Source organism: Microcebus murinus, chromosome X, assembly GCF_040939455.1.
Source record: "Microcebus murinus isolate Inina chromosome X, M.murinus_Inina_mat1.0, whole genome shotgun sequence".
Lineage (NCBI taxonomy): Eukaryota > Metazoa > Chordata > Mammalia > Primates > Cheirogaleidae > Microcebus > Microcebus murinus.
Window position 1 is genome coordinate 47,193,255 of NC_134136.1, and position 22,412 is coordinate 47,215,666.

General features: G+C 40.1%; 2 protein-coding genes across 3 annotated transcripts in view; one reads left to right on the forward strand and one right to left on the reverse strand.

The window, feature by feature from the left end:
- The first annotated feature begins 730 nt into the window (after positions 1 to 730).
- On the forward strand, positions 731 to 8,596 carry ZBTB33 (zinc finger and BTB domain containing 33). The gene is made up of 2 exons (XM_012739075.3): positions 731 to 1,031; positions 3,459 to 8,596. The coding sequence occupies exon 2, from the start codon at positions 3,461 to 3,463 to the stop codon at positions 5,483 to 5,485; it is 2,025 nt and encodes a 674-aa protein (XP_012594529.2). The 5' UTR covers positions 731 to 1,031; positions 3,459 to 3,460; the 3' UTR covers positions 5,486 to 8,596.
- A 52-nt stretch (positions 8,597 to 8,648) lies between these two features.
- The window catches only part of TMEM255A (transmembrane protein 255A), a 50,099-nt gene continuing 36,335 nt past the window's right edge, over positions 8,649 to 22,412 (reverse strand). For both annotated transcript variants that reach the window (XM_012739106.2, XM_012739104.2), the window contains 2 exons: positions 18,278 to 18,421; positions 8,649 to 11,032 (listed from right to left, as the gene is read on the reverse strand). In XM_012739106.2, the coding sequence (XP_012594560.1) occupies positions 10,874 to 11,032; positions 18,278 to 18,421 (303 nt within the window). In that variant the 3' untranslated portion in view covers positions 8,649 to 10,873. The remainder of the gene's footprint in view (positions 11,033 to 18,277; positions 18,422 to 22,412) is intronic.

Consider the following 22,412-nt stretch of genomic DNA (forward strand, 5'->3'; position numbering starts at 1 on the left):
AACCTACTGTGTGTCAGACACTAAAGCTCTCTGAGGATGAAATACTATGCAAATAATAATAAATTAACAACACTAGTATTACTATTATAATATTCATCTTTCAAGACACAGCTCAAATGACAGTTTGCTATTCTCTTCTCAGTGCTTCTACACCTTGTACAAATACTTTGTCCACGTTTGTGCATCTATCTAATGAGCTCCTTAAAAAGGTGGAGACCCTTGGCTTATTTATTTTCGTATTCCACAGGGCCTAACATAGGGTTCATACAGATCAAACAGGTGGTCGGTAAACTTTAGTTGAAATGAGGGAATTAACTGCACTATTCAAGTAAGAAGATAGTAGTTGTCCAAACAGTAGATGGTCTTTCATAAAAGTAGTTACTATAATGTATTTGTTGTTAGCCTAGAACCTGAATTATCGTAAAGAGCTAATAATAATTTTATTTGGTTATATGCATTCAGATATTTCAAGATAATTTATCATCTAAAACAGGCTAATAGACCAGATTCAAACTTGCAAAAGAAATGTAACCCGTCTAGTCTCTAGAAGTTTGTATGCCCTGGAGGCTTACACTGAATTTAGATGAAAGTGACTTGCTTCCTTTCCACACCAGCTGCTTGTGACTGCATTACCGGATCTCTCCCTTTCCTTTTTCCCACCCTTTCGCCCTCCGGAAAGAGCCGAACACTTAAGAGCTTCCCAGTCTTCCCCCGCCCCCTTGCGGAAAGAGCCGAAGGCAGAGTAGGGCGCCGAAGCGGACCCTCGAGCTCGGGCCCTTCCGGACCGACCCGGACTGCGCTCGGAAGAGGAGGGCGCCTTTGACTTCGGCGCTGCGCCCCCGCGCTGTGCCCTCTGTTGGCTGCGTGGGGCAGCTGTAGCAGCGGTGGCGGCAGCCGCGTCGACGTCGGCCAAGACTGGAGCGACGTTTAAAGAAGGGTCAGAATCGCCGGGGAGTGCAGCTTTTTCTTGTTGAGGGACTTCCACCCTTCCGCGCGGCCCGAGGAGGAGACGCGGCGGCGCCGGGAAGCAGGTGAGGACCCGGCCCCAATCAGGGAGGGGGCGAAGGAGCGCGCCTGCCTCCTCTGTCCCTGGGCCGCGCCTGCGTTTGCATTCGCCTCACTTGAACCAGGAAGCGGCGGAGTCGGAGGCTCCGCTCCTCCGGCTCTTTCTTTGTGTGGGCCCGGGAGTGAAGGAGGGGACGAACCTGGAGGGCCGCGGCGCGGTCCCCTTTGCCGTCAGAGGCCGAGGGGCTGCCGGTGCCCTGGGTAGGCCCCGGGGCGTGGGGAGCCCGCCACAGAGACCCCTTTTCCCTTGCCCTTCTGCCTGCCTTTTTGTGCTGCTTTTTCTCCTCCTAGCCCCTACTTTGATTTAGAGCTTTTCTGCCAGGCCCATCCTCCCCTTCCGTCCCCTTCCCGGGGCATAACAATGCCGCCTGCTTTGCCTCATCCCCCCACAACACCCCACCCTACCGTTGGCCACCTTCTACTTTCCCTGGCACCCCTTATTCCTCCCGCCTCACTGTGCTGTTTGTACCTCCGTCTGTATTTGCAAGAAGCAGGCTTTCGCGTGAATTGGGGTTAAAAACCTTGGTTGCAGCTGGCAGGGTGTAAATGGGGAAGAGGGAGGTGGAGGAAGGGAGATGAGGTTCAGCTGCCGCAGGGAGCCGCGTGTCGGTTTGTTTCACTCCCTCGCGGATGGCTTTTATCTCTTTTCCACCTTCACCAGCCCTTCCGAACCTGCCCTCGGTATAGGATTTATCTCACAATAATGTGGAATGACTTTACCATAGTCAAATCACAAATCTCGGGGGGTGGGTTCACATCGACTTTGCTGTCTCTGGGCCCACCCTGACTGGGAGGAGGGGGACACCTAAACAAAACGAAACCAAGTCCCAGCGTCACCTGGACACGTATATTTGACGCATTCCCACATTGGAGAAACCCATGTGCAAACCACAAAAATCGTGTTACAGTATTCAGAAAACCTCTCTTTCCACTTGAAAGTCACTTCTGTCGAAATCCCCATATTTCGGAAGCCCTGGGTTTTGGCATGCTGTCCAAAGGTCACCCTTCCTAATGAATGCCTTTATGGTAACCTGGAATTCCTTGGTACTGTTAACATGCAACACCTTCTAACAGATAATGTTTTAAATCCTTGTTTTTTAGATTTTTTTGCTTTTTGTTCTTAAGCTATAATTTTGAAAAATGTAAAAGGTATTTGAGACATATTGCCTTCCACGTGTATATAACTTAAGTACTGGGACAGTGATACTTTTTTGGTAACTTTAAAGGGAGAATATTAATAATGTTTCTTTACTAAAGATAATTAAAAACTAAAAGTTGTTAATATATATCCATATTTATATGTATTTAATCTATATGGGAGTGTTTTTTACAACTCTGGGATCACTGTTACTGGAATATCTTCTGTGAAGTGCAAAAAAAAAAGATATATGGGAGTGCTACACAGCAATGCAATTTACTGACATTCCCCCTTTTCTAGAGTATTGTCTGCTCTGTTTCAATAAGTTAATGTTTTCATTTTCACTAACTCATTTGGTGTGAAGAAAGTTCTCATACCACTGCACAATTCTTTACAAACAAAATGAAATGTTTCGTGTTTTCATGCAAATAAGCATTAAGAGATGGTAAACTTTCCTTTTCTTTTGTCTTATTTTTTCATGATAGCGTCTGTTGACTTCACTTGGCAGTCTATTTAACATATCACCTCTAGAGATTGATTGTAAAGGTAGAGAGGTGAGGAAAAGGGACAAGAGGATGAGGAGAGAGGAAGGGTAAGAAAGATGTTTAATAGTTTATCAAGATGAAGCCCTTCAATTTAAGAACAGAAAAATAATGGGATGATGAGAGGTAATAATTGTTAGTGTTTATAAATGTCATTGGTTGCAGGGAGTAACTTTTGCATCTGTTCTTAAATATTAAAATGTAGTCACAGTATATATTTCAAACTCAGTATTGTGCCTACCAAGCTTTTCTAACATTTAAATCATTCATTTATGGATGAAGTAATTTCTATGCACTCATGATGAAGATTTTCTTAAAAACAATTTTAAGACAGTTAAAAATCAACTCTTACCTCTTCTTGAGGAGAAAACCCCAAGTTGGGACTAAGAAAATTAATTCCAGTCTTTAAAAAAATCACGTATTGGAGATGCACGTATCTGAGCTTCAAAGGAAGGTGACTGGAGATCACTGTTCAAATCTATATAACAATTTAAAATTTGCTCGACTCTCTCAGAAGGAAGTCATGAGATTTGATAAATAGTCCAAAAGCCAGCCTGTATGAACAATTTCTATAAAAGCCAAAAAGTTACACCAAACTTTGGTTAAAATTTGAATAAACTATTTAATTATGCTGTGCTTAAATTCTGAATGATAAAGTACTTTTGTTTTTCCTCTCTAATCTTCTCCCATTTCCTTCTCCCTTTCTATTGTAGGCATGGAGAGTAGAAAACTGATTTCTGCTACAGACATTCAGTATTCTGGCAGCCTACTGAACTCCTTGAATGAGCAACGTGGCCATGGACTTTTCTGTGATGTTACTGTTATTGTGGAAGACCGAAAATTTCGGGCCCATAAGAATATTCTTTCTGCTTCTAGCACCTACTTCCATCAACTCTTCTCAGTTGCCGGGCAAGTTGTTGAACTGAGCTTTATAAGAGCAGAGATCTTTGCAGAAATTCTCAATTATATCTATAGTTCTAAGATTGTTCGTGTTAGATCAGATTTGCTTGATGAGTTAATTAAATCAGGGCAGTTATTAGGAGTGAAATTTATCGCAGAGCTTGGTGTCCCATTGTCACAGGTTAAAAGCATCTCAGGTACAGCTCAGGATGGTAATGCTGAAACCTTACCTCCTGATTCTAGTGACAAGAACCTTTTAATACAAAAATCAAAAGATGAAGCCCAAGATAATGGGGCTACTATAATGCCTATTATAACAGAGTCTTTTTCATTATCTGCTGAAGATTATGAAATGAAAAAGATCATTGTTACCGACTCAGATGATGATGATGATGATGATGTCATTTTCTGCTCTGAGATTCTGCCTGCAAAGGAGACTTTGCCAAGTAACAATGCAGTGACACAGGTCCAGCCTAACCCAGGCCCTGTTGATATTTCAGATGTTGCACCTTGCACTAGCAATAACTCTCCCCCTTTAACAAATATCACACCTACTCAGAAACTTCCTACTCCTGTGAATCAGGCAACTCTGAGCCAAACACAAGGAAATGAAAAATTGCTGGTATCTTCGGCTCCAACACATCTGACTCCCAACATTATTTTGTTAAATCAGACACCACTTACTACACCACCAAATGTCAGTTCTTCACCTCCAAATCATATGTCATCTTCAATCAATTTACTTGTGCAGAATCAGCAGACACCAAACAGTGCTATTTTAACAGGAAACAAGACCAATGAAGAGGAAGAGGAGGAAATTATAGATGATGATGATGACATTATTAGCTCCAGTCCAGACTCGGCAGTCAGTAATACATCTTTGGTCCCACAGGCTGATATCTCCCAAAATACCAGTTTTGATGGATCATTAATACAGAAAATGCAGATTCCTACACTCGTGCAAGAACCACTTTCCAATTCTTTAAAAATTTCAGATGTAATTACTAGAAACACTAATGATCCAGGCTTAGGATCAAAACATCTGATGGAGGGTCAGAAGATCATTACTTTAGATACAGCTACTGAAATTGAAGGCTTGTCAACTGGTTGCAAGGTTTATGCAAATATCGGTGAAGATACTTATGACATAGTGATCCCTGTCAAAGATGACCCTGATGAAGGGGAGACCAGACATGAAAATGAGACACCAAAAACGTCTGGCAGTGAGACGGCAAACAAACGTATGAAAGTAAAACATGATGATCACTATGAGTTAATAGTAGATGGAAGGGTCTATTATATCTGTATTGTATGCAAAAGGTCATATGTCTGTCTGACAAGCTTGCGGAGACATTTTAACATTCATTCTTGGGAGAAGAAGTATCCGTGTCGTTACTGTGAGAAGGTGTTTCCTCTTGCAGAATATCGTACAAAGCATGAAATTCATCACACAGGGGAGCGAAGGTATCAGTGTTTGGCTTGTGGCAAATCCTTCATCAACTATCAGTTTATGTCTTCACATATAAAGTCAGTTCATAGTCAGGATCCTTCTGGGGACTCGAAGCTTTATCGTTTACATCCATGCAGGTCTTTACAGATCAGACAATATGCATATCTTTCTGACAGGTCAAGCACTATGCCTGTAATGAAGGATGATGGTATTGGATATAAGGTTGATGCTGGAAAAGAACCTCCAGTAGGGACCACCACATCTACTCCTCAGAACAAGCCAATGACCTGGGAAGATATTTTTATTCAGCAGGAAAATGATTCGATTTTTAAACAGAATGTAACAGATGGCAGTACTGAGTTTGAATTTATAATACCAGAATCTTACTAAACTCCTTTGAAATACCAGAAAGTTTTGGTTTGGATTGAGGGACAGGGGTTTCAGAAGACCTGTAAAACAAGGTGTAAGAAAATTTGATCTGCCACATCATCTGAAGGTAGTCTAGTGGGATTATTTGTTGATAATATTTAGAAGCAAATTTTTCTGAAAGTTTGAGTAGAGATTGAGAAGTCCCCACCCAAGTATTTGTTTATATAGTTAGCTTTCAGCTCATTTAAGAGGCAAACAAAAATAAGCTTGGAGAGATAGTTTTCTGAATAGAATTTGAAGCAGTCTGAATGTTCTTTGAAAATAACTGGAGTTACTAGCATACTTTCCCCTTCCGTGTTAGCACTTTACTGCTGAATTCTCAATTTTTTAACATTGAGACTATAAATGTGTGTTGTGTCTTGTATATGGCATAAAAAGTAAACAAGAACTTCTAAAGTTGTTCTGGAAATTTTCAGAATAAGTCTTCACTTGGTTGTGTATTCTGCTAGTCCAAATGGATAACCACCTCCTACCGCCCTCCTTTCATGAAAATAGCCATGCAGACAAGTCTCTCATCTGAAGAATGAATCAGATTTAGCTAATTAGAATTAATCCTAGCTTTTATTGCCATAGTCTAAAAGACTTCGGTGGCTAGTCCACTGTATACCTTTGCAGTGGTCTCTGAGCAAAAAACTAATGGAAAAACAAATCTCTAATGCAGGCAGGAGATGAAAAATTCTGTCGCACTTATTTTTAATTTTGTACTCTTATGTGATAGAAGATGGAATAGCATGGAGATTTCTTTTTTGCTTCTTATGGTTAAAAATATTTCTAAAAAATTTTTCAAATTTTGAATCTAAAGGCCACCAAATTGATCTTTAATTATATATAAATCTTTGTAAATGATAGAATTCATAGGTGAGACCTTTACATATTTTAGGTGGGAGGCTACTGGCATATATTTTTAAATGTTATTATTACTTAGAATCTCCAATAGTAAGTCTTTATTTGAAATAGTTGAATCAGTGATCTAGTATTTTCCTTTCAACAAGATCTTTTAGGTTTTTACCCCTTCTAAAATAAGTTTTATTCCATCTTCAAATTGCTGCGATATTATAGCAATCACAAACTACATCTGGAATGTTATATAGGCTTGTCAGTTCCCGTTTATCTTGACAACAATATAACCTTTCTTCCTTTTAAAATGACACATATTTAAACATTTAGAAAATAAGGTTAAAACTTACTGAAGTGCTAGAACTAAAAGGAAGCAGGTTGGAATAAATATATAGCCTAGCATTTGTAACAGAATTGTTGAACTTCTGTAAATGATTTTTTTTAGCAAAAGAAAAAATTTAATAGCTATTGGAAAAGATTGTTGTGCATAGTTATTAGTCATTTGTAACCTTGCTTAAATATTTCTTAGTTCAGCATAGATATTTTCTTTCCCCTTAACTATGTATTTTTAAAAATAGTCTATTTCTTGACCTTGAACTTAAAGCTTTAATGATAATTTCTCATGTATACATCATTCTTCTGATGGTAAGCTCGATTTGAAGATAATGGTTTCAGTGTTTCTTAAGTTGATAGCTGAGGGTATCAGGCATCAGTATATGCAATAATATAAGGAGAAAGAAAAATAATATCTTTTGCTTACCAAGAGGTAGAGTGATGTGCATTTGTCTGTTTTCTCTAAGTCTAGACCTTTAAACCATTTTGTAAACTAACCCTTGGGAAATTTGAAATTACCTTATAACTTAAGACTGTGACCTCTGGAATCACCATATCTGTTCCTTTCTGTGTAGATATTGATGGCATTACTCTTTGACTATAGGGTGCACTCTGAATTGTTCTCAGTGGAAATTTGAGTTTCATTAATGTTATTTCACCAGTTAGATACAATTCTACCAATGTGAATGATATTGATGCCAGCAGAGCTTCCAGACATTTCAGACTCAACTGCTAGATAAGTTAGTTTGTCATAATAAAACTTTGTGGTTTCTACAAGCCTATTATGACAAACCAGGAATTCTATAATGGAAAACTATCCATTCTGAATAATATGGATATAATTATTTGCTGCTGCTGTGCTCTGTACATTCTGAATATAAAATTTAAACTCTGTGCCTATTAAAGGTATCTTCTGGAGTTTTTTGGGAGGAGGAAAACTGGAAAAATAAATTGTATTTTTGCCAGAAGACTCTTACTTGCATGTGTCTCAGGGTCTTCAGTTTTTCTAGAAGTTTCCATATTCAAAGTTTAGAGTTCATGTGAAATACTCCTTTGGGGTGAAAACTCTTTACTCTTGGTATTTATTGGAATGGAGATCTGTAGCAAGATGCTGTTTAATATTTACCATGGGGTTTTTCTATTTTATACTTAGCTTTCTGGCCATTGAATTTCCTTTTTTCTTTCAAATTGGCTTCAAATTTGTTCCTATGCTAAATTACCTGTAAATATTCTGGATAGGAACTATTTGAAATGGTAATTTGTTAAGAGAAATGACAAAATGAAAACATTCAAACTAAGCAAAGATTTTAAAATGCCATAGCAATTTTGCAAGGCTAACTTTAAAATATACCCTAAATGATTATTATGATCTTGGTAGTAATGATCCCCCATAAACAACCACTATGAAGGAATGATGGCACATTTTTTCCATTGTACCAAAAAGGTAAAACAAATGGTAAACATTGATCAAGGTATTTTGTATGTCAAGGCATGTATATTCTAAAGAATTAAATGCTAATTCAACAGCACTGGCTTCCTGCCCTCTGTCAGTCATACGAAACTTTGTTCATTTCCTCCAATACTGCAGTGTTCATACTTGTACAATCTCCGTCATGATTTTTAAGTTCTACTTTTCATTAACCATCGCCTAATATTAGTTCATAGAGCTTCTTATGGCAAAAATAAAATGTTTAATTCTGATTTTTGAGTGTGTTTTTTACAAGATTATCTTTCAGAAATTATATAGGCTTTTATATTTTTTTCCATCTTTATAGCACAAGACTAGAGCTGTATTTCTGATGACAGCATGGCAAAATTTCCCAGTAGATTTTATATGTTGGTTAATCACATCTCCTTGTATCTTGAACCATAAATAGTCAAAGTGAGTCAGCTGCTGTCAGTTGCTTTAGAGTATTTGCTATACTTTTGTAGATACCTTGAGGACACAAGTGGGTAAGGAGGGAGGATGGTTTTATTAATTTGAAACATCACAAAAGCAGTCTGGGTTTCCAACATGGCAGTGATACAGATTTTAAGCAATATTCAGTTTATACAGGTTCTGGGTTAATATTTTAATGTTTCATGCCCAGTTCAATATTTTAAAGCAGAATTAGGAGTAAAGCAGTAAATATTACAAAATGCAGTCAAGATATATGTTGGAAATACAAATTCCTTCATTACAGCAAATGTTTTGCAAAAGAGTAAAGCAGCAAATATTAATTTTTCTAAGGTAACATGCACTTTGTGTAATTCAATGTAATAAAAAAAGCTCTTCAAATTAAGTGTTACAAAATCTATACTGTTTCAAGTTATTTTGTAAAGTAAGAAAAATACATAGAAATGGGTCATAGAATCTTAACACTTTAAGAAATGTGATAAATTTAGGATATACTGTGTAATGGTGCCTTTAAAAAATTAAATATGCACATTCACTAACGCAAAAAGTCAAATGTAAATGGCAAAAAAATTCATTGAGTATTACAAGTTGATATTTGTATAGTACTTCAATTGATTAGTCCCTTTTTGAAATCCAATAGAATTTTAATATGCTTAGAAGTGTAAAAAATCATAGTAATTTTGTGTAACACAAAAGGATTAGAGAGTTTTTCAGATTTGAAATCTGGATAAGACAACATCCATGATGCTGAAAATTAAACTGAATATTTTGCAAACATTTACTGTGAGCAGTGAGTGCACATGTTGTGCCTTGATTCTTGATGGCTGGGTGTCTACAAGGTAGATGGGAGCACCAGCATTTGTCTGCTACCTCTAATCCATCAAGTTGGGAGGTAGCGAAATTGGCTGGAAAATTCTCCAGTATCTGTTCCGTGTTTGCAGAACTGTCTAATTAGGTACCGTCCTGTAGCCCCTGTATTTTTATATAAGTGTAGGATTATCAATCTTCCTTTAGATCAATTCTCAGGTTAACATCAGATCACAATGAAAGTGTTCATTCCGAAGTGAAGGGTGCAAAAGTGTTTTAAACTCATCGGGTTGATGGTTTAAACCTATAAATAATAATAATAAAAAAACTATACAAATACCTTCCACAATGTGCCAGATGGATTTTAAATATACTGTAACACTTAAGTATTTGTCAAGTGGGCTACATATGAGGTTTTGCAGACTTGAAGCGGCATTGTAACACTTTCATAATCTTGAATGCTGTCATGATTGGTCTCAACAGAAAAAAAGGGCCAGTAAGAGCAGTGGCATTAAAATACAGATGATTCTTTGGGGTAGGGTGCAGGATACGTGCAGTTTGCTGGGGTTGAAGCACAATATTTGAAGATTAAATAGTCACAAAGATTAGTAACAGCTCATATCACGACCCCAGAACCTAATCTAATATTTTTAAACTGTGAATTTCAACCATGAGATTTTTATCTTCTGTAGCAAATGTATTTTGTAATAACACAACATGTACACCACTTTCTCCCAAGTTATCAGCTGTATTACTGAGATCTACTTAAACATCTCATGTCGTTCTGTATTTCAGTGCTTCCAGAACAATCAATCCTGTCCCCCACTAAAGATGCACGGATATTGCACTTTTCCCTTTAGGAAGTACCAATAACAAAAGCTGAGCTGAATGGTCACAACAGCCACTTTTACAATACTCACAGAGAAGAAAGGAGTAAGAGAAATGGGCAGCTTTTTTCAACATCCAGACATAAGCAAACAAAATCTTAGCCAGAACTCTCTGTATTAAAACTAGTGTGTAACCCCATTAGCTAGGACATTTTTCTTAGGGACTGACTTCAGTGGTAGGGAAAGATAAGGCCTATAAACCAGGTGCTTCAACCAAGGTGCTAGGGAGGCAAACTGCCAAGGGCTTGATGACAACACTCCTTTACATAAAGTAAAACAGATGGCAACCACGCTTCTGCTGAATACAGAGGTGGAGCCTAGGGTAATGCAGGTCCAAACACGACAAGCTTGCTGGGCTGTCTCCCCAGCCTTGCGTAGAGAGAGTGAACTGTTGGAAGTGCTGGGTTTGGCCTATCCACCCTTGCTTTGCACTGGTAACAAGCTTCATCCCTATCTTTCCCTAGCTTGGCAGGCCATTGTAAAACTTTATGCATAAGAGTCACACTTCAAATTTTGTACCCCACACACTCCCACTATAGCAGAAATACAAAAGCCACAATAATCTCAATAGCCAGCAGGCATTCCTCTTTAGGGACTGTAAGGTGGTGGCTTTTCGAAAGGCGGATAGTAGGGGGGAGAGTAACGGGGCGGTGCACTCGAGGACCACATGTAGCTGGGCGAAGGAGAGGCAGACTGAGGCTCATCAGAAAGTCCAGAGGGAGGGGAGGATGGAAAGACACTGGAGTGCTGTGTGATAAAAAACAAAACAAAACAAACACATGAGTGTAGGCAGTGAGTTTGCAAGTCCCTGAACAGTCATTACTATTTAAAAATCGATATAGACAAGTTTGTTCTGTTTGGAACAATAAAGAGCTTCTAAACCTCACAAAGGGGCATGAACCATGTGGTCCTATGTTCCCTCAGTCAACAGGCTGCAAGCCTCATGCAGAGACATCTTAGAATCTTCCTTACCCTCCCCTTGAAGCCCGAATCCAGGCAGTTACCAAATCCTGTTGCTTCTACATCTGTGTTGTCTATTGAATCCACCACTCCCTTTTCTATGTTTATAACTCAAGCCTTCAATACCCTTGAGCTATGACAATAGCACCCCAACTAGTCTTCAAAAAGTAGTTTGGATCTTAAGAACATTTAATGAGGTTAAGCCACTGATCACTGGGAGAGTCTTTGCTAAAAGAATATACCACGGGGAGATAGTACAGTGGCCAGGAGCCCATGTCACAGATAACAAACTAAAATCAGAGAGGTTTGCTTGGATCTGGAGTCTTCTGGCTCCAAGTCCAAATTTTTCTATTCCACCTTAACTGCTGTTCCATCACCCCCAAGTGCAGGGTAGGTTGAAGAGCAAAGAGTAACAAAGGCATGGAGGTGAGAATACCAAGGTAAGAATGAGGAGCAATATGTCAGGTCACAGAGACACCGCAGATTCAATTTTACTTTCTGTTGTTTAACTTTAGTAGTCTTTGGGAAAAAAACAGATACAGATTTGATTTTATTTTGAGACACAGTCTCACTCTGTTGCCCGGGCTACAGTGCCGTGGCATCAGCCTAGCTCACAGCAACCTCAAACTCCTGGGCTCAAGTGATCCTCCTGCCTCAGCCTCCCGGGTAGCTGGGATTACAGGCACGTGCCACTATGCCTGGCTAATATATATATATATATATATATATATATATATATATATTTTTTTTTTTTTTTTTCAGTTTTCCAGCTCATTTCTTTCTAATTTTTTAGTAGAGATGGGGTCTCGTTCTTGCTCAGGCTTGTCTCAAACTCCTGACTTTGAGCGATCCACCCGCCTTGGCCTCCCAGAGTGCTAGGATTACAGGCATGAGCCACCGCATGCAGCCTAGATACAGATTTTTAAAAACACCCAGCCAGGCATAGTAGCTCACTCCTCTAATCCCAGCACTTTGGGAGGCCAAGGTGGGAGGATCACTTGAGGCCAGGAGTTTGAGACCAGCCTGAACAATATAGTGAGACCCCATCTCTACAAAAAAATGTTAAAAATTAGCTGGGCACGGTGGCACACGCCTGTAGTCCCAGCTACTCAGGAGGCTGAGGCAGGAGGATCACTTGAGCCCTGGAGTTCTAGGTTACAGTGAGCCATGATGGTGCCACTGCAATCCAGCCTAGGCTACAGAGTGAGGCCCTATTTCTAAAATAAATAAAAAGTAAAACATGCCCAGTGAATTGGCATTTTAGGAAGCATTTGTTCCTCTCTTCCCCAGGCCCATGTATATCCCTGACCCTATTGACTTCCCTGCTCAAGGAGAATTGGCCTGTTTTGTTCACTGATGTATCCCCCAGAGCTCAGAACAGTACTTGGCAAGTAGCGTGTACTCAATAAATCTTGAAAGAGTGAATACAAGTTCAGGTGTGAATATTGTTGCCTTGTTCTGGTGAGGCCTGAAGGCTGGAGGGTACTGCAGGGATGGTGAGAGGCAGGAGGCCAGTCTTAGGCTCTCGAATAATCATAAGGCAACCAATATTGTGAGAGAACTGCAATTATTCAGTTGTGTCTTGGCTCTAGGAGGAGCTGGTATACATATCTAAAGAAGAACATGGCAAAAGTTCTCAAGAGTTCAAGTGCTATTTGGAGGGAGGGCAGTGGAGAGGTCACACCTTTACTTTGTTGTGCTAGCCAGAGTTGGCGTATATCGTGTCACTTTCCCACGCCTGTAGCAACCTAGAGTCAGCCTTGACATGAGGTTTCTGGAGCCTAAGACCAGTTGGCTGATTCTTGTTAGCACCAGTCCTGACCTGTGCACTCCTGGGAAAAGGACTTCCAGGTTTCTAGGTCTTGCTTGAGACTCTGAAATAGCTGCCATCATCCCCCTCCTGTGCAATCCCATCCATTATTTCACTCTGAGTGATGGAATGGCAGAGTCATAGAACCTGGAGAGCCTTTAAAGGCAAAATAACTTGAGGCAGTGGACTCAAGACAATCTAGAGTCCTTCCTAAAATCTCAATTTTTCTTATCCTTCCATGAAGATACCCTTTGCTAAAATATCAGTACAAATAATGTCCTCATTTTCTATTTTACACCCCCGAACTCTACCTTCCTTCTTTCTCTCCTTCCTATTCTGTTGCTTTCCTCAACTATGAACTCCCTCCTCTTAACCAGAGAAGACAGCAAAAACCCACCAGGGCCAAGAATCTCTGTGCCCGGGCATGTGGCACTCTGCCTCTCTAAATCCCACTACAAGGATGGTGACAGGCAGCAGGCCAGTTTTAGGTGTTCCCAGCCACAGAGGGAGGGGCAAGTTTCCTGCAGTACAGCTAAAGGCAGTTCTGTCCTGAGAGGCATTAAAAGGCTTCTGTGGGCAGCAGCTGCTGTGGGTGGCAGTTGTACACTTTGATAATAAAAGCGGGTGGCACAACAGCCCTCGGTTTTCACTTCTCAGTTTCGTGTTTGGAAAGTCTAGGGGGAAGGCGGTGGGATGATTCTCACTTCCCTTTGAGGATGCTGGAAGTCTTAAGGATAAAATTGAAGGGTTCCTGGCAGAGCTCGGGAGCTAACTGGCTGCAGTCCACACACCCTTTGGGTTTGGAGGGGGAAAGGCCCACAGTACTAGTGTGTGGTTTCCTAGCAACAGGCAGGCACCTTGAGAAAGATTTGGCTTTGTTGCAGCTGGGGAGCTGAGCTGGCCTGGTATATTTTGGTTCCTGCCTGAGAGTCTGACTTTACTAATGCCATGGGCGGCCCAGGAGAACAGAGCTTTCAGTCCTTGCACACCACAAAGCATGAAGAGCATCTCAATAGCCTACTGCTGGGCCTAGACAGCTCCGGCTTCCTGAGCTGTTTCTTAGGAGCTGGGGTGGCCGATGGGCTGATGGTGCTCAAAAAGGAGCATCACCCTTTCAGGAACACAGACAGCTCTCCCCTCCCACCTTGGCCTGCCTCTTCTCTGCCTGATGGCTGACCCACACTCCTCAAGATCAATCTGCATTTCTGTCAGGGCATGCTTCTCTCTTCAGGAGCTTTGTGAGACAGTGACTCTAATAAGACTCTAGAACTGGCTGGTGATAATTACTGGTTACAGATGCTGTGTCCCAAGGGTAAAATTCAGGACCTGTTGGTTCTTAGAAATCCCCCTCTGTTCTGCCCCCGAAATCAAAGGCTGGGGAGATAGAGAGAAGAATAGATAAAAAGAAGAGGAAAAAAAAGGAAGGCAGGACCAAAGGAAAGGAGGAGAGGAAGGAAAGACTTGGGAGGAAAGGGGAGTGAGGGGAAAGTTGAGTGACAGCAGCAACAGCCTTCTAAGGCTCACAGCAACTTGTGCCATAAACTGCCTCCCCCAGGATTATAGCAATCCTTTTATTAAATGGTCCTAATTTATAATGAGTCATTTTTTTAGTGGCTAAGGTGAAACCTAGTGAATTAAAAAGAGCATAAACAGAGGCATTTGCATTTTGCATAGGTTGAGACTTTTATTTTAAGCTTAGAGTCAGCAATTTACCAAATGGACAGGAAAGGGATCAGTCCGTGTTTAGTATGAAGTAGGGGGACTGGCCCAGAATGCCAGACTGGGGAGTATGGTGGGAACCTTAAGCGATTTATAAAAAGCTACACTGGGTTTAATGTCCTGGCAGAAGTAGAAACCTGTGCTTTACACCCTACAGATTTTGGACTGTTTGGCTGAGTCCGAAGCGATAGTGGGGAAATGAGTGCGAAGGGCAAGAGAAGTGAGTGTTGGAGACACAGTAGTTTCAGCTTATATCCTTCCTGCTTTGGAGTTAAGCAAGGACATCCTGGAGTCCAATGCTTGAAAGAGTCCTATTTCTCTAAGCTCAGCACTCGAAACTTCCTCAGGGCCAGCTAACCAGACCTAAGTCCTTGCTCATGTCTGACCACAAGAAATGTTTCCCAAGCTTCCTAACTGGACAGCTACCCTATAAGGGCCTGACTTTTAAGGGTTAAAACAAATCATATAAGTCTTTTTCCTCATCCTTCTATTAGCTTCGGGGTCAAAAGGAAACAGAAATCATTAAACCCAAAGTCACAGAAATAGTCTTATTTAGAAATAACCCAAATGGGGAAGTTGTTCAGAAGAAAGTCTAGAAAGGTCAATTTCTGGCTGTAACTTAGGTCATTTTACAATCAGAAGAGCATGAGGTAGTGCTGGACTTTTTGGGGCAGGTTTGTGATTCTGGTGGTTTTATTGTCAGAGTGGGTGTGTGTTTGTTGATTGCTTTTTATTTATCTGGGAACACAAGCAGATGTTCCTTGGCCTCTTGGCTTTCTTGGGTAAAGACTGGCATTTTCTCCTATAAACTAGAAGGGACTAGAACTTGGTGAACAACAACAACAAAAAAGCTCAGTTGAAATGCTAAAACAAAACACCATTTACTTTGGGAGGCTGAGGTGTGAGGATCATTTGAGGCCAGGAATTTGAGAACAGCCTGGACAATATAGCAAGACCCCATCTCTACAAAAATTTTTAAAAAATTAACTGGGTGAGGTGGTATACACCTGTAGTCCCAGCTACTTGGGAGGCTGAGGCAGAAGGATTGCTTGAACCCAGGAGTTTGAGGCTGCAGTGAGCTATGATCAGGCCACTATACTCCAGCCTGGGTGATAGTATGAGACCCCATCTCTAACAACAACAAAACATCATTTAAGTTCAAAAGATAAATCACTTAAAAACATACTCCTCAAGATCTGTGTCATGCAGCTATAAAGTCTCCAAACAAGAAATACAAAAGACAGCTTGAGCCTAGGGAAAGAACTGGGAAGTGGATAAGTGGTGTCTAAGCAGCCCCTGAATTGGAGAATGCATGAAGGAAGGGAATCCCTGAAAAGTAGATTGGTTTAATAATTTAATGAGAGAGTAAAGAGACCCTTTCTGAGGTCTGTCATTAGGAAGCCCATAATTTAAACCAGTAGAAAGTATAAATATCCCAAAATTAACTGGGAAAAATACATACTGCACTCAGATTCATAGAATTCCGAAGAATCCCTGATATGAATCTCTAAAGTCAGACAGCACTGGATATAAACCCTTGTTCTTCCATTTACCATCTCTGTGACTTTGGGGAAGTCACTTAACCTCTCTATGATTCAGTCATCTCATTTTAAAACTGGCAATGACAAGAGCACTCTCAAAAGAGTAATGACTGAATGATGATATATGTAAAGCACTTAGCACAATGCTTAGTACCTAGTAAGTGCTCAATGAATAGTAGCTGTTATTAAAAAGTAGAGGCTTCTACAATCCTTAAAGTCCCTGCTATAAGTCCACAGTGTAAGTTTGGACTAGGTGGCTAAATCTGGAGCCCTTCGCTAGCTAAGGTACCCTGTTTCCATAGCATTCTGGGTAATAGTCTATTTGCTGTTTTGTCCCTACTGCTATCCCCTGAATCCCCACCCCCAAGTCCCTAGACTTATCTCTTAATGAGGGACTATCTCATTCAACCCCTAAATCCTCAGCTCCTAGCTCAGTGCCTGGCACAAGGGAACACATAGTAAACATTGAACAGAAACCAACAGCCCAAGTCACCATTGGCATTGTCAATCTCGTTTTCATTCCTAGGGTAGGGTTTGAGTGAGGAATGACTGACAGAGAGATGGCTCTATATCCTAAAGAGAGGTTTCCTAGAGTTTGTAGCAACCATCACCAAGGGTATTATTGTCCCTACTTAAAGGGTTTATTATAAAGTGTAAATTCCTAAAATCAATGTAATTTACTTCAATATAAAAATGAAATATCATTTTCCAATGTATACCACCTATTTGGGTAATGAGTTACCTGAGTTGCCTACCTGTGTATACAATGGGATTTAAAACAAATTCTAACATTATTTTTTCCAAGATTTAATGGATGCCTCTTTGAGCTAGTACTGTATTTTATAACAGTGAGCAAGTCCATATTCACACTATATGTATTATTATCACATTGTAGGGCCCTAGACCTCTCCAAACAGTATCTAAACCAAATACAACTTCACTTTATTCAACTTAATAGGGTTTTTAAGTTTCAATTATTTTGCTAATCTGAAGCTGAAATTAATGGTTGCCCAAGGGCTTTGTATTGTCAAACTGGCTGGTTAATTGGAAGCACCCCTAAACAGTCATGCTTTTATATGCCTTTGGAGCATTCATGGGCTCTTGATCAATAGAAAAATTCATTATGAGTTTCCCTTCCTTAAAAGGTATTTCCTTTGTTCCTTGAGTTTTTAATTAACCAGAGTTTAGTGTAACTCTACTCCTCTGTGGGCAAGAGTTTACAGTCATTGTACCTGCCTAAAGACCATTTCATTTGTTTTCCCAAAGTGCCTAGTTCAGTACTCTGCATACACCGAATTCCTTTTAGCTAAGTGCCTTTTTCAGTTCTGTTTTTCTGCACTTGAAGTCTCAACTCAAAAGGAAAAGGGGAAAGTGCAAATTTTGTAACAATATGACCTATGTGGTAACAGGGCAAAAAAGGAGAGAGGGTGTTAGAAAAAATATTTTTCTCTGTGCAGTCCTACTTAGGAAGTCTGGAGAAAAAGAAAGGGTCTCCTTCCTCATTACACGTTTGATTCAAACCCTTGTATGGTTCAGCATACCCTTATGCTAACGAACAGGGTTAGGCCTTCCCCATGGCAGAGGAAAGCCACTGTTGGAGAGAGGTCCATGTTGGTATACTAATGAGCTGCCATTCCCCAGACAACTTTCCTTCTTGTTGGTGTAGTTCAAGGCAATTTTGGACATGTTGATCCTACCTCCTCTCCCTTTTTCTTCCATCTCTCTGTTCCTTCTCCCCTTGGGCAATTCCCACTCACTCCATCTCTCCCATCATTGCCTGCCTATGTAGTCCTTAAGCTAGCATCCACAGACTGCTGAAGGCCATTAGGGATAAAAGAGCCTGGCTACTTCATATGTATCATGAATACAATGGAAAGATTCTATAACTGAATTTGTGTAGACAACAAGATAGCATGGGTGAGATCCAGGGTAATAGAGAGTTCTTTTTCTCTCAGAACATACCTGAAAGTCATAAGCAGAATATGGTGGCAGGTGAGGAGGGCTATGGTAGTAGGTATTGTAGGATGCCACTTGGGGACGAGCGTAGTAAGAAACGGTTGGATGGACATTTTCAACAGAACAGTTCAGTGCCGGGAGAGTTGGGTTCTGCAGAAAAACACAAATTAGAAGCAACATTAAATATTCATCACTAGGAGAATGGTTAAATAAATTCAGTACATCTATACTATGGAATACCATGTAGCTATTGATACACAATGATTGTATAGGACATATTTTTAATTTTTTAAAAAGCTACCATATTAAATTAATATAGCATGATCCCAATTTATGTTTAAAAATGACCCAATCAATTGTATATGTATGTATGTTTGTAAATGCAAAGAAATTAACCTGGAAAGATTCATAGCAAACTGTTAACAATGGTTATCTCTAGGGAGAGTAGTAGTATTAGGAGGTAACAGGGACTCTTAACTTTCTATTTAATACTGTATCTGCCAAAGTTGTTACAACTAATATGTATTGTGTCATTCCCCCCCCCAATTTTTTAATTTGAAAAATTCAAACCCATAGAAAAGCTGAAATTATTTATGTGATTTTTAAAAAACAACCACGAATTAAAAAGAAAAAATAAGACTCAAAATACAAAATATCAAATAGGCAAGGCTAAACAGGCTACTGCTCTTGCTGTGACAGAGTGTGTTCAATCACGAAGTTTGTAAAAGTTGTGAAAATTCTTGGAGATTGCAACCTTGCTAAGTAGAGCTGTCCTGCAGACATGAAAAGTATTCATTTCTCATCAGCCCTGCAGGATAGAGGCAAAATCCTAGCAGTGCATAGGAGCCATGAAAGACCAAGCAGGGTATATTGATCCTTTTTTTTCTTTTTGCAAACAAAACAGTGCAGAAAGAATTTTATAGCCTTTTTACAACATGGTGGCGTGTGTAGCCCTGGAAGGGTTAAAGCTAATCTTGTCCAGGATGGAGGCAGGGTGAAAGCACTGCTAAAGGTAGTCCCCACTGCTCACTAGTTTCCAAGTAGGACTGTGCTTTGTACCGCATGGGTCAAAGCGTGGGGTAAATGGTTTTTCCATCTTCCATGTCATTGATTTCTCCTCCACTCGTGTGGATAATTGAGAGCTGTCTGAAAAATTAATGTGTCTTCCTTCTGGCACATATTTACGCCACATTAACAGAGAGCAGAAGCTTCCTCTAAAGTGATGAAAATGTGTAAGCAGGCTTTGGCAGTGGCATAGGCAACCATGTTAGGGTGTTGGCAGGAGAAACTCCGTTAGAGCAAGTTTCAACACAATTCCGCTGCTCTCTTCCTTGGAGTGGGTTACTGTTTACATCTTTAGGAGGTTTGAAGAGCTACAAACCTCAGTCATTATAATGCAGCTCACAGACAACCAGAGAAATGTTTGTCAGCCTCTGTAATGTGTGGGAGAGGGCTGTGATTCTGACCATTCTAAGGGCTGGCTTGCTTTACAGAGGAAGAACACTCAGAAAAGCCCTTACCTCTCCACCAGAATTCTAAGAAGAAATTTCATTCCTGGGGAAGTATCAGAAATCATGTTCCCTTGGCCTTCTGTCAATTAAAAACACACCCTCCAGCTCTTGCAAAATGAAACCAGCTCTTCTATCTAAATAAACTAAGCCTAACTATGGAGAAATAATCATGCAATGATGTAAACTATATCTTTACAAATTTTTATGTCTTCAGCAAGGCAAGGGGTCCAAGATGATATTTGAAAGGAAGCTGGCTACTATAGAGAAAGAAACAGAAAAAAAAAAAAAAACATAAGAGGAAGATTGAATGAGCATAGGAAAGCCATTGAAAAGAAAAGAATAAAGGGTAGAGAATGTTGGAAAAACAAATAGGACAACAAGAGAGAAAGAGGAAGTGGGGGTGGGGTGAAGAGGTGGGCAGGGATGGGGCAAAAGAGATGGCCCAAAATAATGTTCTGGTTGTGTTTTAAGCCTATAATCTGATTTTACAATAAATGTGGGCTCTGTCTCTATTTGTGCACACATATAGGAGTTTGTGTATGTATTTCTGTTAAAATTCTGAGGCTTAACTTGTGAGACCCTCATTATTGATCAGTAGCATTCTAAGCCTCAGTAAAACAAAAGGTTACTAGGTAGCACAGGAAATGGTGAAAGCAATCTTGCCTGGACAAAACTGAGTCTATTCTGAGACAATGATTGCGGACTTGGGAAAGAATGCCACTTTTATTCCTCTCCAGTTTACTCCCAACCAGAGACACCAATTAGCAGAAAATGGCAAGATATATTCACTTTCTAAAGATTTATCTCAAATCCTCATATCTTTGGTCAACAAACACTTGATAAAACATTTTTTATAGACCTTTTTCACCAACTACCTCTGGTCAGGGAATGAAGACATCCTTTTTCATTTTAGGATCTCACAACTCTGGAAATGGTGGCTCCTAGCTAATTCTGTTGAAGGCTGCCAGCTCACAGCCCTTGGCTCCTGTCACACTCCCTGGAAATGGCTTCCATCAGCCAGCACCCCTGCCTGTGCCTCCCTACAGACCCCAGGGCACTCTACTCAGAGGGGAGACACACCTCAAGTTACCAACCACATTTGGACCTAGGCCAGCGATTTTACTTAGGCTCACCTGGTTGATGTTCCACGACTTTCTACAGCATGTTCTTATTTTAATAGAGTGATCTAAGTAATCTTTCCTCCTTCATGCCTCCATCTATACCCCTACTAGTGTTCTCTCTTCTCATGACTCAAATATCTTCTCCCCTGATCTTTACTTTCATCTTTCTTTTTCTCCACTGGTCCCTGATAGACTTCCCAGGCTGGCATTTGGTAAGGCTCCGTATCTCCCTTGCTTTCCTTCCTTACTGTTAAAGAAGCTCCCAACAGTTGGCAGTAACCTGTTTTTGTTAATTTATTTTTAATTAAAGCAACTAAATACGCTTGAAGCTCTTACTCCGGGGGGGGGGGGGGGAGGCATGGGCAATATATGTAACCTTAACACTTGGACCCCCATAATACGCTAAAATTAAATAAAAATATAATAATAATAATAATAAATAAAACATTCCAAGCCTTTAGAAAAAGCTTCATGTTTTTAGCCAATTACAATCCAAAGACTCTTTAAACCCACCTATAACCTATATGCCCCCGCTTCGAGATGTCCCACCTTTTGGGGCCAAACCAATGTATGCCTCCCACGTATTGATTGATGGCTTTACCTGTAACCCCTGTCTCTAAAATGTATAAAAACCAAATTGTAACCCAGCCACAACGAGTCCACTTGCCCAAGGCCTCTTGGCAGTGGCTCCGGGTCATGGTCCTCAAATTTGGCTCAGAATAAATCTCTTTAAAATTAAAAAAAAAATAAAGCAACTAAACAAAGGAGGTAATGTCTGTTGAAACACTTGTAGATCCAGAAAGGGCCATCCAAATGTTAGTCAGGGGCAGCTGGGATGGAGTAGAAAGAGCAAAAGCTCTGGCATCTGACAAATCTGGCCTCCAGTCCCAGTTCAGCTACTTAGGTCTGGGCAAGTCAGTTGACCCCTCTTGGTCTGTTTCCTCACCTGTTAAACAGGGACAATATCACCTACCTCCTGAGGTAGTAATAGTGAAGATGTAAGAAAGTAATTATGCAAAAGCACTTTGTAGAGAGTAAAGGGCCATTACTGTATCTATCAGGACAGACCATCAACAAACCCCCTTTTCCTCTAGAGATCAAAGATAACAGTTAAGAATCCAGAAGTAAACTTATACATCTGTGGTTAACTGATTTTTGACAAGAGTACTAGGATCATAAAATGGAAATAACAGTTTCTTCAACAAAACGTGCTGGGAAAACTAGATAAGTGTATGAAAAATAATTAAATTGGGCTTTTATTTATTACAAAAAATTGAGCAAAAATGGATCAAAGACCTAAACATAAGGGCTAAAACTACAAAACTCTTAGAAGAGAACATAGGGGAAAATCTCCATGACTTTGAATTTAGCAATAGATTTTTAGATATAACACCAAAAGGACAAGCAACAAAAGAAAAAATAAATTGGACTTCATCAAAATAAAAAACTTTAGTGCTCCAAGGGACATTATCAAGAAAATTAAAAGACAATGCATAGAATGGGAGAAAA

Bases quoted from the DNA above. Each gene is read 5' to 3' on its own strand.
- ZBTB33 (XM_012739075.3), top strand. From the start codon at position 3,461: ATGGAGAGTAGAAAACTGATTTCTGCTACAGACATTCAGTATTCTGGC.